At 39.3% G+C, this 13,288-nt stretch overlaps 1 protein-coding gene and 1 long non-coding RNA gene across 2 annotated transcripts in view; one reads left to right on the top strand and one right to left on the bottom strand.

The window, feature by feature from the left end:
• The window catches only part of PHLDB2 (pleckstrin homology-like domain, family B, member 2), a 72,531-nt gene extending 64,052 nt beyond the window's left edge, over positions 1-8,479 (top strand). Inside the window, exons 16-21 of the mRNA XM_015405961.1 lie at positions 1,559-1,766; positions 2,521-2,611; positions 3,313-3,459; positions 3,971-4,190; positions 5,530-5,615; positions 7,033-8,479. Of these exons, the coding sequence (XP_015261447.1) occupies positions 1,559-1,766; positions 2,521-2,611; positions 3,313-3,459; positions 3,971-4,190; positions 5,530-5,615; positions 7,033-7,173 (893 nt within the window). The 3' untranslated portion in view covers positions 7,174-8,479. The remainder of the gene's footprint in view (positions 1-1,558; positions 1,767-2,520; positions 2,612-3,312; positions 3,460-3,970; positions 4,191-5,529; positions 5,616-7,032) is intronic.
• LOC107105914 lies at positions 982-13,179 on the bottom strand. The gene is made up of 3 exons (XR_001482356.1): positions 13,099-13,179; positions 12,902-12,976; positions 982-1,043 (listed from the first exon to the last, which is right to left on the bottom strand). It is a non-coding gene; the product is annotated as an uncharacterized LOC107105914 (long non-coding RNA).
• Between the last annotated feature and the right edge of the window lie 109 nt (positions 13,180-13,288).

A 13,288-nucleotide genomic window follows, 5' to 3' on the forward strand; every position in this document is an offset into this window, starting at 1 on the left:
CATGTTCTAGTTTGTCATATTGAAATGCTTTGTATCAAACTATGTGAACTAGAAACTAGATTAATAAAATGATCATCTGAATTCTAATAATTTTTAGAATGCTCTTCTTGACCTTAGTATACTTAAGGCACATCTGGTCAGTAGAGGAGGAATAATCAGTGTCTTCAGTCTGTTTCTGATATTTAGGAGCATACAAAACAAGCTACCAATATTTGAAGGATAGGTGGGCCAAAGTGTGTAAGGGATTTGAACATAGTCACTTTCCCTCCAACAAATCTGTTGCAGGCATGAAAAAAGTAGGGTACAGTATGAAAACAGTATTATAGCACAGAATTAATGTAATGACCATAAACTTCCTGAAGTTCGGCTGCCATGGCCAGGTAAAAGATGAGAAGTTCTCTCTCTTTTTTAAAAAAGATAAGAGGTATTTTATTTAAGCTGCAACAAACATAGTTTCAATATAACACTTAAATTAGGCGAAAAGCAATATGCTGAAAGATCAGCAGGAAAACATTTCCATTGGAAATGTGTTAAAATTCTCCAGAATCTTTCATGACAATCTTACTGCCATTTTTAATGTGTTTCTAGTCTATATTCCATATGTCTTATGTGGTCATGCAAAAGCAAATCAGATTTTGAATGGAAAGTCCATTAATGCAAAGAATCATATTTCACAGAGTAGCCAGCTGTGGTAAGAACAAAACTTGCAGAGTTCTTTCTGTAAGCAAACACATTTTAGAAGTCAAGAACCTTCAGCTGATTTCCCTTAATAATGCCAGCCTGCACAAGGAATTGGCAAACATTCTTCCTCTAGTCACTGTGCAGTTGGATCACTTCCCCCTTTTCAGGATGTTCAGTTACAGCACCATTAAAAATAAATTTCTTTTTGAATGATTTCACAATTTCTTTTTTGTCATAGTCATCTGCAATAACCCGAACAGTAGTCAGTGTTTTTCTTCCATTTTGTTGTTTGAAACTTACATGGATGTAGTAAATTGCGACCTTGTAGTTGCATCAGCAAAGGGGTCGGAGAACTGGAGGTTCTGGAAAATAGAGATGAGATTCAGTGGCTGGGTACTGCACAGTTGGGTTTGCCCAGGACTCTCTCAGGTTCTGCAGTGAAGGAAGAAAAGGGAAAAAAAATACCAGACTTCCAAGGCCTTGACAGCAGAAGATACTAAGTCAGGGATAGGGAAAAATCGGCCTATCTGTATCAATTCCCAGATTAAGATATTTGACCACATAACTCTCATGTTTGTATCCATGAATTAAAGTCAGAAATTAGAATATTTCATGTAAAATCCCATTTTACAAAAGGGGATCAAGGCAGACAATGAGCTTCTTAAGTAACGTGAGAATACAAATCAAAAATTGTGAAAATACTTGAAATTCCAATCAGTTGTCAGTATCTCAAGAGCAATTCTTACTAGGAAATGGTTACACTACTCATATGATTCAGAATGGAACAATGTTCAAAATGCTTTTGCATTTTCATTCCAGAATATCTGAAATACAAAACAAAGGGAAACCAACATCCATTTCCTGTTTCTGTTTTTAGGATATAACCACCAGCTTATATGTGAAGATGAAAGCCAGAAATCTCCTGAGTTCTACAGCAGAACTGCCTCAGAGTCTAATGTGTATCTGAACACGTTCCATTATCCTGATCACAGTTACAAGGACCATGCCTTTGATACTCTAAGCTTAGACAGTTCTGACAGCATGGAAACCAGTATATCTGCCTGCTCCCCAGATAACATTTCCAGGTAAACTGTGGCAATATTTAATTACTGCAGTAAATGTAATTAGAAATACGAGATGCTGATACTGATTTTAAAATCTTCCATGTACAAGAAATATTGTTTCATTAACTTTTGGTAAGTTAGTCTTATTCTGTTAATTAAATCATCTTTTCAGTGCAGTTCTAAGCAGAGTTGCACTCTGCTTAAGCTTGCACTGCCATGTACATTTAATAAAGTACTGCTTGTGTTAAACAATAATTCTTTGTTAGGCACATGTACATATGTGCATCATATATTGTTTCAGTAAATTTGTGTTTAGTTACCCAAACATACAGGACTGGCCATTAAGGTTACTGGGAACAGTTCCAGTGGGCTGATGGCATAAGGGTCCCCCACTGTGGCCACCTTCCCCCTACCAGGGCCACTGCAGCCCACAGAGAGAGGGGAGGGTACAAACTGGAGGTGCGGGGAAGGAGTGCGCACTGCAGTAAGGAATGCACCCTCCCAGTCCACCATCACCTGGCCCAGCCTTCACCTGCCTGTCCATCTGTCTTGGTCAGGCACCTCCTGCTTGGGGCTGGCTGGGCAGGTGCTCTCGCTCTCTCCTTTGGGAGGTAGGGCTAAGATGGGCTGGGGGCAGGGCCATTTCTCCCCTGTGAACATGCTAATGGGACTGGCATGTATCCTTCTCATACATCCTAAATTATCAGTTTTAAAATACTGTGAACACTGTATTTTCTGTTGAACTGCTTACTCAAAGAAATATTTTTTCTTACAGTGCCAGTACTTCAAATGTTGCAAGAATAGAAGAGATGGAAAGACTTTTGAAACAAGCTCACGCTGAAAAAACACGATTGCTTGAATCGAGGGTAACTTTAAAATATTCCTAGCAAATATTCTGCCAAAAAAAAGTATAGTTTGAAGCTATTACATGGCTTTTGGTTTGTACTTTTGCTAAGAACCAACATGACTGCTTACTTTTTTTGTCTACATAAAGCTTTTTGGACTAAAGTCCAACATCATGCAATGTTGCAATGTCACTTCCAATCACGTAACTGGAAATGACAAACTGTATAGCTTTACCATAGGGTTTGGGGGGATTGCAAGAGTATAACTGAAAGTGACATCATTGCCATGCTGGCTGTGCAGCCCTCATTTTCTTGCCCCATTTTCTCTCCAGATTTCAGTTCACGTCAAATCCTCATTGTTGATGCTTGTAATATCATACCAATACTATTGCCCAGTATCATTTCTAATGCCTTTTAAAGATATCCATGGTACACATAGTAGAATAGCAGCAGTAACACATATTAAGGACTGTTGCACCATCACATTATTTCTGAGATCTTTTGGCATTTCTCTAGAGATTCAGCAGTAGAACATTAATTAAAAAAAACAGAACATCACATTGGCCTTAAGCAACATGTAGAGACATCAGACAGTGCAGATTTTTAAGATCAGGCTGCCAGATTGATGATCGGGTTTATAAGGCACTGTTTTTGAGATGAATTGGTATTTTAAAGTTAGCATAAAGTTCAATTTATGATTCAATGTATGATATGGCTTTTAGGAACGAGAAATGGAAGCTAAGAAAAGAGCATTAGAAGATGAAAAGCGTCGCAGAGAGCAACTAGAGAAAAGGTTGCAAGAAGAAACTAGCCAGCGACAAAAACTAATTGAAAAAGAAGTAAAGATACGTGAGAAGCAAAGGTCACAAGTAAGTAATCTGTTATTAATACTGTACTGTTCCATATATGAGCATCTCCATGCTTTGTACATCATCTGGCCAAGGTGTCACTTGGGGAGGAGCCAAAGCCGAGCAGTAGAGTACGAAGGTCCCAGAATCAATCCCTGGCGTCTCCAGTTAAAAGGATCAGATAGTTGGTGGTATGAGAAACCTCTGCCTGAGATTCTGGAGAGCCATTACCAAGTCTGAGTAGACAAGCCTGACCTTGATGGACCAAATGGTCTGATTCCGTGTAAGGCAATTTCATGTGTTCAATAAATATTTTTTTCATTAATAGTGTATGTATATTCAGTGGTTAGATTATACACAAGTGTAACAGACAGTAAATGGTTAATGTGTTAGCCTGGCCTGGGACCCCTGAGTAACAGGGAATTCAAATGGAATTCTTCAGTTAAGAGTGTCAGTTAGGAACTGAGAGTTGTATTATATTTGTATTCAGAAAAAAATAAACCAATATAACAGTGTGTGTTTTTCTTATTAGTCTCGTCCTTTGACTCGTTATTTGCCGGTCAGAAAGGAAGATTTTGATTTACGAGGCCATATAGAGACAGCTGGTCACAACATAGAGACTTGTTACCATGTTTCACTTACTGAGAAGACCTGCCGAGGCTTTCTTATTAAGATGGGTGGAAAAATTAAAACATGGAAAAAACGGTGGTTTGTCTTTGACAGAAACAAGAGAACTTTTTCTTACTATGCAGGTGAGTTGTACCTTGTGTCTAACATGGATTGCTTGGAGCTTGCTTCTTTGTTAAATTCTGTGGGTTCTGCATTTTATAATTTGTTTACTAGTCCTGATGCTTCCCAAGTCATAATTTGCATTGTAGTAACTCACCCTACTAACAGTTCGCTAATCAATCTAGTTATGATCCCATTGAGACATACAGATAAACTACTTGTTAGCAAATCCAGCCTAATCCTAAACACTTTTGCTCAAAAGAACTTTTCAGCAAGGCCAATGCTGTTCCATTTCTACAAAAATGACTAGGGTTAAAATCAATGCTCCCTCTAAGCTGTGGAGTCTTGTGAACAAAACTTCTTTGTGAACTACTGGCATTAAAGTTGTGAGCGAGCGATTTGAGCGCTGCATAAATTAGTTTGCTCTGGAGCCATCTTTCCTGAATTGAGACAAAAATGTGTGAGCCGGAGGCTAAAAAAAAGGTGAGCTGGCTTGTACTAACTCAGTTTAGAGGGAACACTGGTTAAAATCAGATTCTGCAATTTAGACAATACTCACATAGGGAGCAAAATGTATTGCAGTGACTGTCAGATAAGCAGTTCCAGAAAGGGAAACAGGACCAGAGAAGAATGATTGGGGGAGGCCTTAACTTCCTCATTTGCAGTAGAGGGCATTTTGAATAGCCCTATGATAAAAAAATTGCATTTTTAAATTTCCATTTCTTGCTCACATTCTGTATACCAATTCTTCACCATCCTCTCCTTCTGCTGAGATTAGATGTAGAGTTAGCCAGCTAGGGATGCCAGCCTCCAGGTGGAACCAAGGGATCCCCTGGAATTACAGCTCATCTCTAGACTACAATGCTCAGTTCCCTTGGAGAAAATGGCTGCTTTGGAGGGTGGACTCTGTGGCATTATACCTCACTGAGGTCCCTGTCCTCCCCAGGCTCCATCCCCAAATCTCCAGGATTTTCCCAATCTGGAGCCGGGGGGGAACCTGGCAACCTACTGAGTGTTTTTCCTTGACATAGGGTCAGCCATTTCAGATGGCTACCACCTCCCTTAACTAAAGACCACAGAAAGCACCAAAATTGCAGTTGGCCTGAGAAACAACCTGAATACTTGGATATAAGAAACAGTGTAGTTTGGGGTCATGGCCCGTATGCTTCTTCAGAAATTCCAGTATGAAAGACTGAACTTTTACTTCTGCTGCTAGTACACATCCACACATTGAATGAGTGTGTTGCATACAAATATTTTAACTCAGGAAAAAGTAGAGGTTTTCTTAATACATAAATACACATGGCATTTGCTATTTGATTATGTGTAAATTTTCATCTGAGTTCCTTTCTGTTATTTTAGACAAACATGAAACTAAATTAAAAGGAGTAATTTATTTCCAAGCCATTGAAGAAGTCTATTATGATCATCTAAAGAATGCCTATAAGGTAAACAGCATCAACAACAAATTCACAGTATTCATAGTTTGTCTTATATATTTTACACTCTATAATCCACCTGGAGTCTCAGCAAGAAAGGTAGACAATAAATAAATAAAGTAAATAAATAGTTAATTGGCGGTCATACCAAATAAGGCTAGGTGATGGCCCTAGGAAATCACTGTTAATCTCCAGGTTTTTTTCAGGTCAAAATGCTCATTTAAAAAAATTGCATACAACTATACAATACAAGGACAGAAACAAAAAAAATAGGAAGTTCCTTTGGAGAGATAAAAGAGCTAGATAATAAGAATGCTTGAATTTTAAGTGTTGTTGCTTCTCATTATTTCTTATCAGCATATAGTTCATGTCAAGCAACTGAGATAAAACACTCTAGGTAATTCATAAAGAGTGCATTTTGGGGGAAAAAGGTTGCAATAGGTGTACAAATGTAATGGTGGTCCTGGTACAGAGAAAAAGCAGATCTGGGCTTATGATAAATACTTTAAAATAGTTCTGTAATATTTCAAGATGGGAAGCTATGTTAGCCTGTCTGTAGCAATACAAAAGAGCTAGAGTCCAGTATCACCTTAAAGACTAACAAAACTTGTGGCAGGGTATGAGCTTTCGTGAGTCACTGCTCACTTCTTCGGTGACTCATGAAAGCTCATACCCTGCCACAAATTTTGTTAGTCTTTAAAGTGCTTCTTGTTCAGTAATATTTATATGGCCATCTTCAGATGGGTTGGGTGAGACAGGTACATGCGAGAATGATATACCTTCCCCATCCAAAGTGGGAAATGAAAATATACAAATATTACAGAATGTTTTTAAAGTGGAGTGAAAACCCATTTCAGAAATGTATGAAATATTACTTGACATCTACAGTGTCTTTTAAGGCAACAATAACAATTTCTACTCACAGATTGTAATAGAAAAGAAACGTGAATACATGTAGTTTTCCCTATAGGACAGCCTGATACAAATGTGAACAGGGTTCTTGTACATTTCATAATTGTGTAGATGTTTTGACAGATGCATGTTTTGGCACAGATATTAGGAAATTTGTGCTTATTTAAATCCACTTGTCTTTGTAACTGTTAGAGCTCTGTTCTTTTTTCCACTTGGTCTTGTTTCAGCTGTGGAAGGCGATGAATCTTAGGCTGCGGTCACACACACTAAATAATCCACTTTCAATGCACTTTCCAGCTGGATTTTGCCAGTTCACACAGTAAAATCCAGTTGGAAAGTTCACTGAAAGTGGATTATTTAGTGTGTGTGACAACAGCCTTAGTCTGTAACTGATAACCAGCAATGGAAAAGTCCACATCTGTGTTTTTCAGTAGTTAGTCATGAGGCTGCAGGTTATTGCTAGAAAATTTATATTTAGACTATTAATTTCATGTTGTCACTCTTTTTTCCCCAGAGTCCTAATCCATTACTTACTTTCAGCGTTAAGACACATGACAGAATCTATTATATGGTGGCTCCAACACCAGAAGCTATGCGGATATGGATGGATGTAATAGTTACAGGAGCAGAAGGCTACACCCACTTCATGTTATAGCAAAATTGCGCAAAGGTTCATTGACAGGGCGTAATGCAATAATAGCCTCACATCTGGGAAAGAAAAGCCATACTTAGTCACATTGGTAAAACCACATAAAATAACAAGAACTCCCTTTATTTTCCAAAATAAAACATATGCTGTCTTTGGGAACATTAATTCTTAGATGTATTAATCACTGTTCTAGCAGAAGAAAAGATGCTTAAAAGACTGTAGTGCTCCCAAATGGATAATCATATCATCATGTGCCTGGCATATAGTGTGTATGGTAATTTCTTATAAATGTTATCATGCAGGATTTATTTGATAAATGTAAACTTTATACGTTTAAAAATACTATGTGCCAATAAGAAATGAAACGCAAAGGTGACAATGCCTGTTTTTATTGTGCTTAGTTGCTGTACAATTATAAAGTTCTCTTCCTTACAGGTGCAGTGTAACAAATTTTAAAACTAGAGTGCATGAAGTTTTTGTCTTGGTTCATTACAGATCCAAAGATTCACAGTATATAATGAGATTTAGATTTATGCAATGGAAATGTATAAAATTGTTCATAAATGTTAACAAGTATTGAAAACTGTTCTGTTGAAAACTCTGAACAAATACTACAGGTATGAGGCTAACTTCAAATGTAAACACACAAAATTTTGCAACGTTCTAGTTTTAAGGAGTTCAGAGAACACTATCAAATGAACAGCCACATACACAAGTCTCTTATTTGCCTCACATCCTTAATTTCCAGAGCTTTCTAAGCTGTTACTTAATGTTTTCTGTCTGTAGCAAATTATTTAATATCAAAAGAATGTATTCTTTTTTTCCCTTCAATTGCAGCAAGTCAGAATTGGTAGATCTGCAGTTCAAAAAGCTACAGTCGTGTTTTAAATTTCAGCATTTTCACCATCACTGAATACTGACATTTCCACAAAATTCAACACTGGGTGTAATAGGCAAAGCTTAATTCAGAACTTTTGTGGTTGTGGCAGGAGAATAATTCCCTATAATCCATAAGAATATTTACAAACCCAAGCTTTCCACACAAGGGCCATGAGAGATTTTTAGGTACCCTTACATACGCTTCCAGGATCAGATGACATAAATTGGGATGATTTCTGTGGGTGCAGAGATGACTAGTCATCAGTTATAGCCCTTGAATCTATCAAGGTTAATCCAAAGCAGTAGCAGTATTTCTCACTTCAAGATAAACATTTTATCCCACCTTTCCTCCAAGGCAATATATATGGTTTTCCCATCTTGCATTTTGTCTCCACAACAACCCTGTGATGTAGGTGAGGCTGAATTAGGGTTGCAAGCCTCCAGGTGGTGGCTGGAGATCTTCTAGTATTACAACTCCTCTCTAGAACAAAGTTAGAGTCCAGTGGCACCTTTAAGACCAACAAAGTTTTATTCAAGGTGTGAGCTTTTCCCCTGGAGAGAATGGCTGCTCTGGAAGGTGTATGGCATGGCATTATACCCCACTGAGGTCCCTCCACACCCCAAGCCCTGCCCTCTCCAGGATCCACCCCCAAAATCTCCAGAAATTTCCCAGCCCAGAGCTGGCAGTCCTAGACTGTGTGTGTGTGTGACTGGCCCAAGGTTACCTACTGAACTTCTTAAGTCTACTGCCAATTAGAACCTGGGTCTCCCCAGTCCAATCCAACACTAACCATTACAACACACGGATTTTTTAGTTCCTTCACCCTCCTATGGCCACTGGTTGTGGTTTAATGAATGCCTGAATGTTAGATATGTAGAGTTGTTATGTGTTGTGAACTAAATAGCTGCTGCTATTATCACTCCTAATTCCATCCCCAGGGTCACTATCAAACATTAATTATGTCCTGTTACCATGTGCATTTATATCATACATATCGTCAATCAAAATAATGCATTTCCCATAAATGTTCATGAAGAAGCTTTCTGCTGAAAGAAATATATGAATTAAAACAAAGAAACGATTTCCCTGGAGCCAAGTACAGTGTATAAAACATACTAATACTGAAATTATGTGACCAGTGGTTGACTTTGACCCAGGGGATCAGCAACAGTTTTAGTAGGCCAGTTTTAGTAGGTCGTCTAGCATGAGCCCAAGACAATCTTAATAAGTCTATAATTTTCATGTAGTCGAGACTACGACACCTCTCTTGTAGAGATCTTTTCTATTTAAAAATACACTTTCAGTCTTGAAAGGATTGGTTAAATTTTGAACTTCAAGTCTGTGTCTGATGTTCTCTTTTAGTAATTTGACTAAGTGCCATGTTTTCAGTGCAATAAGTTAAAACTGTTACTTGTTTAAGCAGATTATAAATAATAAAACACACTTGGCGAAATTGTTGTCATTTAAAAGTATATCCGGCATGAAGAGATAAATCGTGTAAGATATGGTATACCCAAGAAATGCGATTACAGTAGTTCAAATGCCACAAAACTAAACACATTTACTTGAAGGTAAATAGCACTGAAATTTACATCCACGTTAATAGTGCTTAGAATGATTGTTTAAGGCAATATTCCTTTCATTTCATTGAGACTTTGGAGTAGATAGCTTGATGAATGTACTATAAATTATATACCCCAGACAGAAAGGAACTGTGAATGATAACGCAAGGAAGGAATTGTTACCACAAAGCCTAGTTTGTAGTCTTAAAAGGAGATCTGATTTACAGTATTTTCAGGGTTTGAAGATAAATTCCAGAAACAAATGGCATTGGTTTATAAAATTTCTATCAGGTATTGTGATTTTCCTTCTCTATATGATGTTACAAGTTTTCTAAATTTTTTGCATCTTGCATGTTGTAATAACATTTAAATAAATGTTTTAAAATATCTTTATTTTTGAGCAATGTGTCTGATTTCTCATTTAGATTTTATTAGTGTTCATATGGTCCAATGGTCATGGTGTGTTCAGAATACTACTTGGGCCCGAAAGTGTTCTTAGGATTGCATAGTTACATTAAGCAAGTAAAGGCTTCTGAGAATGAATTCACTTCTTACTGCATTTCTTTCCAGGTTCCCCTGTCCATCTATGGGTGCGTTCAGATGGGGCATTTATGCCGGTATAGATGCCGGTTGGAATCGGTGTACCTACGGGCGATCACACAGCAAACATCTGCCTTCCATCCCTAACCGTTACAAACAGCTTTAAACCGTTGTATTCTGCTACTAGGTCCCCAAGTGCTGGTATCCTGAGTGCACCGGTTCCAACCGCAGTATCCCTGTCTGATCGCTCTCTGCTGGTGTCTAGCCACTTCCGTTCAGAAGCCTGAGGCTTCCGCTTTTCTGCCACCGTTTTTTTTAAGTCTCCTCGATGTGCGCTTGGGCGAAGCTTCGCCCCGGCATTTGTAAAACAAAAAAGGGGGGCCTAGTGTAAGGCTTTAGATGAGTCCGGGACCCCATGGAGGCCAGTTTCGGACATCTTCGCTTCAAGGCATGCTTTCCGGGTTGGGTTCTGCGCCTGCGCAAAGCCTGCCTATGCGCATGTGCAAACTGTGTAAAAATAAAATTTAAAAACTGCTGAGCACCTAAAGTGTGGACAGGCATACTGTAGCGGGAATTCTGACAGACCACCAGAGATTCAGGAAGGAGAGTCAACAACAGTTGTTTATTATGCGCGCAGGTACAGCTAAAAGTACCTCGGGGCACTTTCAAAACAGAGCTGTACCCAGAATGCTGTACCCAGGACAGATACTTAAATAGATTTTCCATAGAATACAAAAAAAACATTTTTCCTGGTCATTTCTTAGAATTAAAATTTATCACAAAACATTGACCATGAGTGTGAAGCATTGTGTTCCTTTTCAAAACCACAAACATTCTTTGGCTGATCACATGTCAACAACAAGCAAGGTCAGTACTTCCCTAGTAACGGCCTAGCAACGTTTAATATGGTCATGCAAGCTTGTTTCCGCAAAAAGCTCTATTTCTTTCTCTTATTCTTTCTATTTGCAAAAGCAATGCGTGTTCCCTTAATGGCCTTATAATGCAAGCAAATTGCTGGTAAATGCTTTAATATCGCGATGTGCTGTGCAGTGAGGAGGTAAGCGCAATCCCGTTTCTTTCGGATCAAACTGCTCCGGTTCCAACATACACCCCACTAAAAATTCTACGGAATGAAACAGCCCTGCAGCTCCTAAAAAATTATAGATATGGTGCCTCCGTGATTTGAAAAGGTGACGATCAAAGCACTCTTGTAATATTCGTCAGTTTCTTCTCTACACCAAACGCAAGCAAGAAGCCTTTACAGCACTTTGAAAAAGCTAAACACACAAAAAACAAAACTGACTTCAAAGGAAGAATTCCTGCGTTTGTTTCTAGGGTTTTTTTCCGGGGCGTAATCGGTGACCACACGTTCTATCTAATAAGAACATAAGAGACACCAATGTTGGATCAGGCCAAAGGCCCATCCAGTCCAACACTCTGTGTCACACAGTGGCCAGAAATACCAGTGCCATCAGGAGGTCCAGCAGTGGGGCCAGGACACCAGAAGCCCTCCCACTGTTGACCCCCCCCCAAGCACCAAGAAGACAGAGCATCACTTGCCCCAGAGCCCCTAGCTATACCTTGTGGCTAATAGCCACTGATGGACCTCTGCTCCATATGCTTATCTAATTCCCTTTTGAAGCCATCCATGCTTGTAGCACCCACCACTTCCTGTGGCAGTGAATTCCAAGTGTTAATCACTCTTTGGGTGAAGAAGTACTTCCTTTTATCCATTCTAACCCGACCGCTCAGCAATTTCATGGAGTGCCCACGAGTTCTTGTATTGTGAGAAAGGGAGAAAAGTACCTCTTTCTTTACCTGCTCTTTCCCATGCATAATCTTATAAACCTCGATCATGTCACCCCTCAGTCGTCTTTTCTCCAAGCTAAAGAGCCCTAAGCGCTTTAACCTTTCCTCATAGGGAAAGTGTTCCAACCCTTTTATCATTCGAGTTGCCCTTTTCTGCACTTTTTCCAAAGCTATAATATCCTTTTTAAGGTGTGGTGCCCAGAACTGCACACAGTATTCCAAATGAGGTCTCACCATTGATTTATATAGGGGCATTATTATATTGGCTGATCTGTTTTCAGTACCCTTCCTAATAATCCCCAGCATAGCATTGGCCTTCTTTATTGCAGTCACACACTGTCTCGACATTTTCAGTGAGTTATCCACTACAACTCCAAGATCTCTCTCTTGCTCAGTCTCTGCCAGTTCAGACCCCATCAATGTGTATTTATATTTAGGATTTTTGGCTCCAATGTGCATCACCTTGCACTTGGCCACATTGAACCCCATTTGCCATGTTGACGCCCACTCGCCCATCCTTGACAGATCCCCTTGGAGTGCCTCACAATCCTCACTGGTTTTCACCACCCTGAACAACTTTGTATCATCCGCAAATTTAGCCACTTCACTGCTTACTCCCATCTCCAAATCATTAATGAACAAGTTAAAAAGCAGTGGACCAAGTACTGATCCCTGCGGTACCCCACTGCTTACCACCCTCCACTGAGAAAATTGCCCACCTACACTCACTCTCTGTTTTCTATGAACTAGCCAGTTTTTAATTACTGGAACGGCAGTGTCCATCGTCCCCTATGAGCCATTGGCCATCATGCCCTCTACCGATAAAAAGTCAAACATTACTAAACATTACTAGGAAATCCTGTTGCCAGGCAACTTCCAGTCCAGTAAAATTTGTTGATATGTCTATGTTCTTCAGCATAGAGATAAAAAAGGCTAAACTCACACGGCTTCATAGCCTTTATTGCGACTTCCGGATCAAAATCCAGCGCTAATCCTTTAATGGAGACTGAAATTTACACTAGGCAGAGAGAGAGAGAGAGAGAGAGGCATTGATATCACTGTTAGAAACACATATTACGATTCATTATGCTCATGTAACATTACTGGTTTTAAATTTTATAGGAAATTCAGACTGGGTACCGTTCAGCCGGCTTTCGAACTTTATGAAAGATTCGACCGAGGCGATCCATAGCACCACTTAGATTTAAAATAGCCTTCCCATCTCTATGATTATAGCGGAGTACTTTGGCGCATGCGCTTCTCCTATCGCCGCGTCTTCCTTTCATATCACGCATGCGCTCTTCCTTGCGGAGCCATCGAAGGGTTGGGG

This window comes from Gekko japonicus, unplaced genomic scaffold, assembly GCF_001447785.1.
Source record: "Gekko japonicus isolate JY-2015 unplaced genomic scaffold, Gekko_japonicus_V1.1 scaffold365, whole genome shotgun sequence".
Taxonomy (NCBI): Eukaryota; Metazoa; Chordata; class Lepidosauria; order Squamata; family Gekkonidae; genus Gekko; species Gekko japonicus.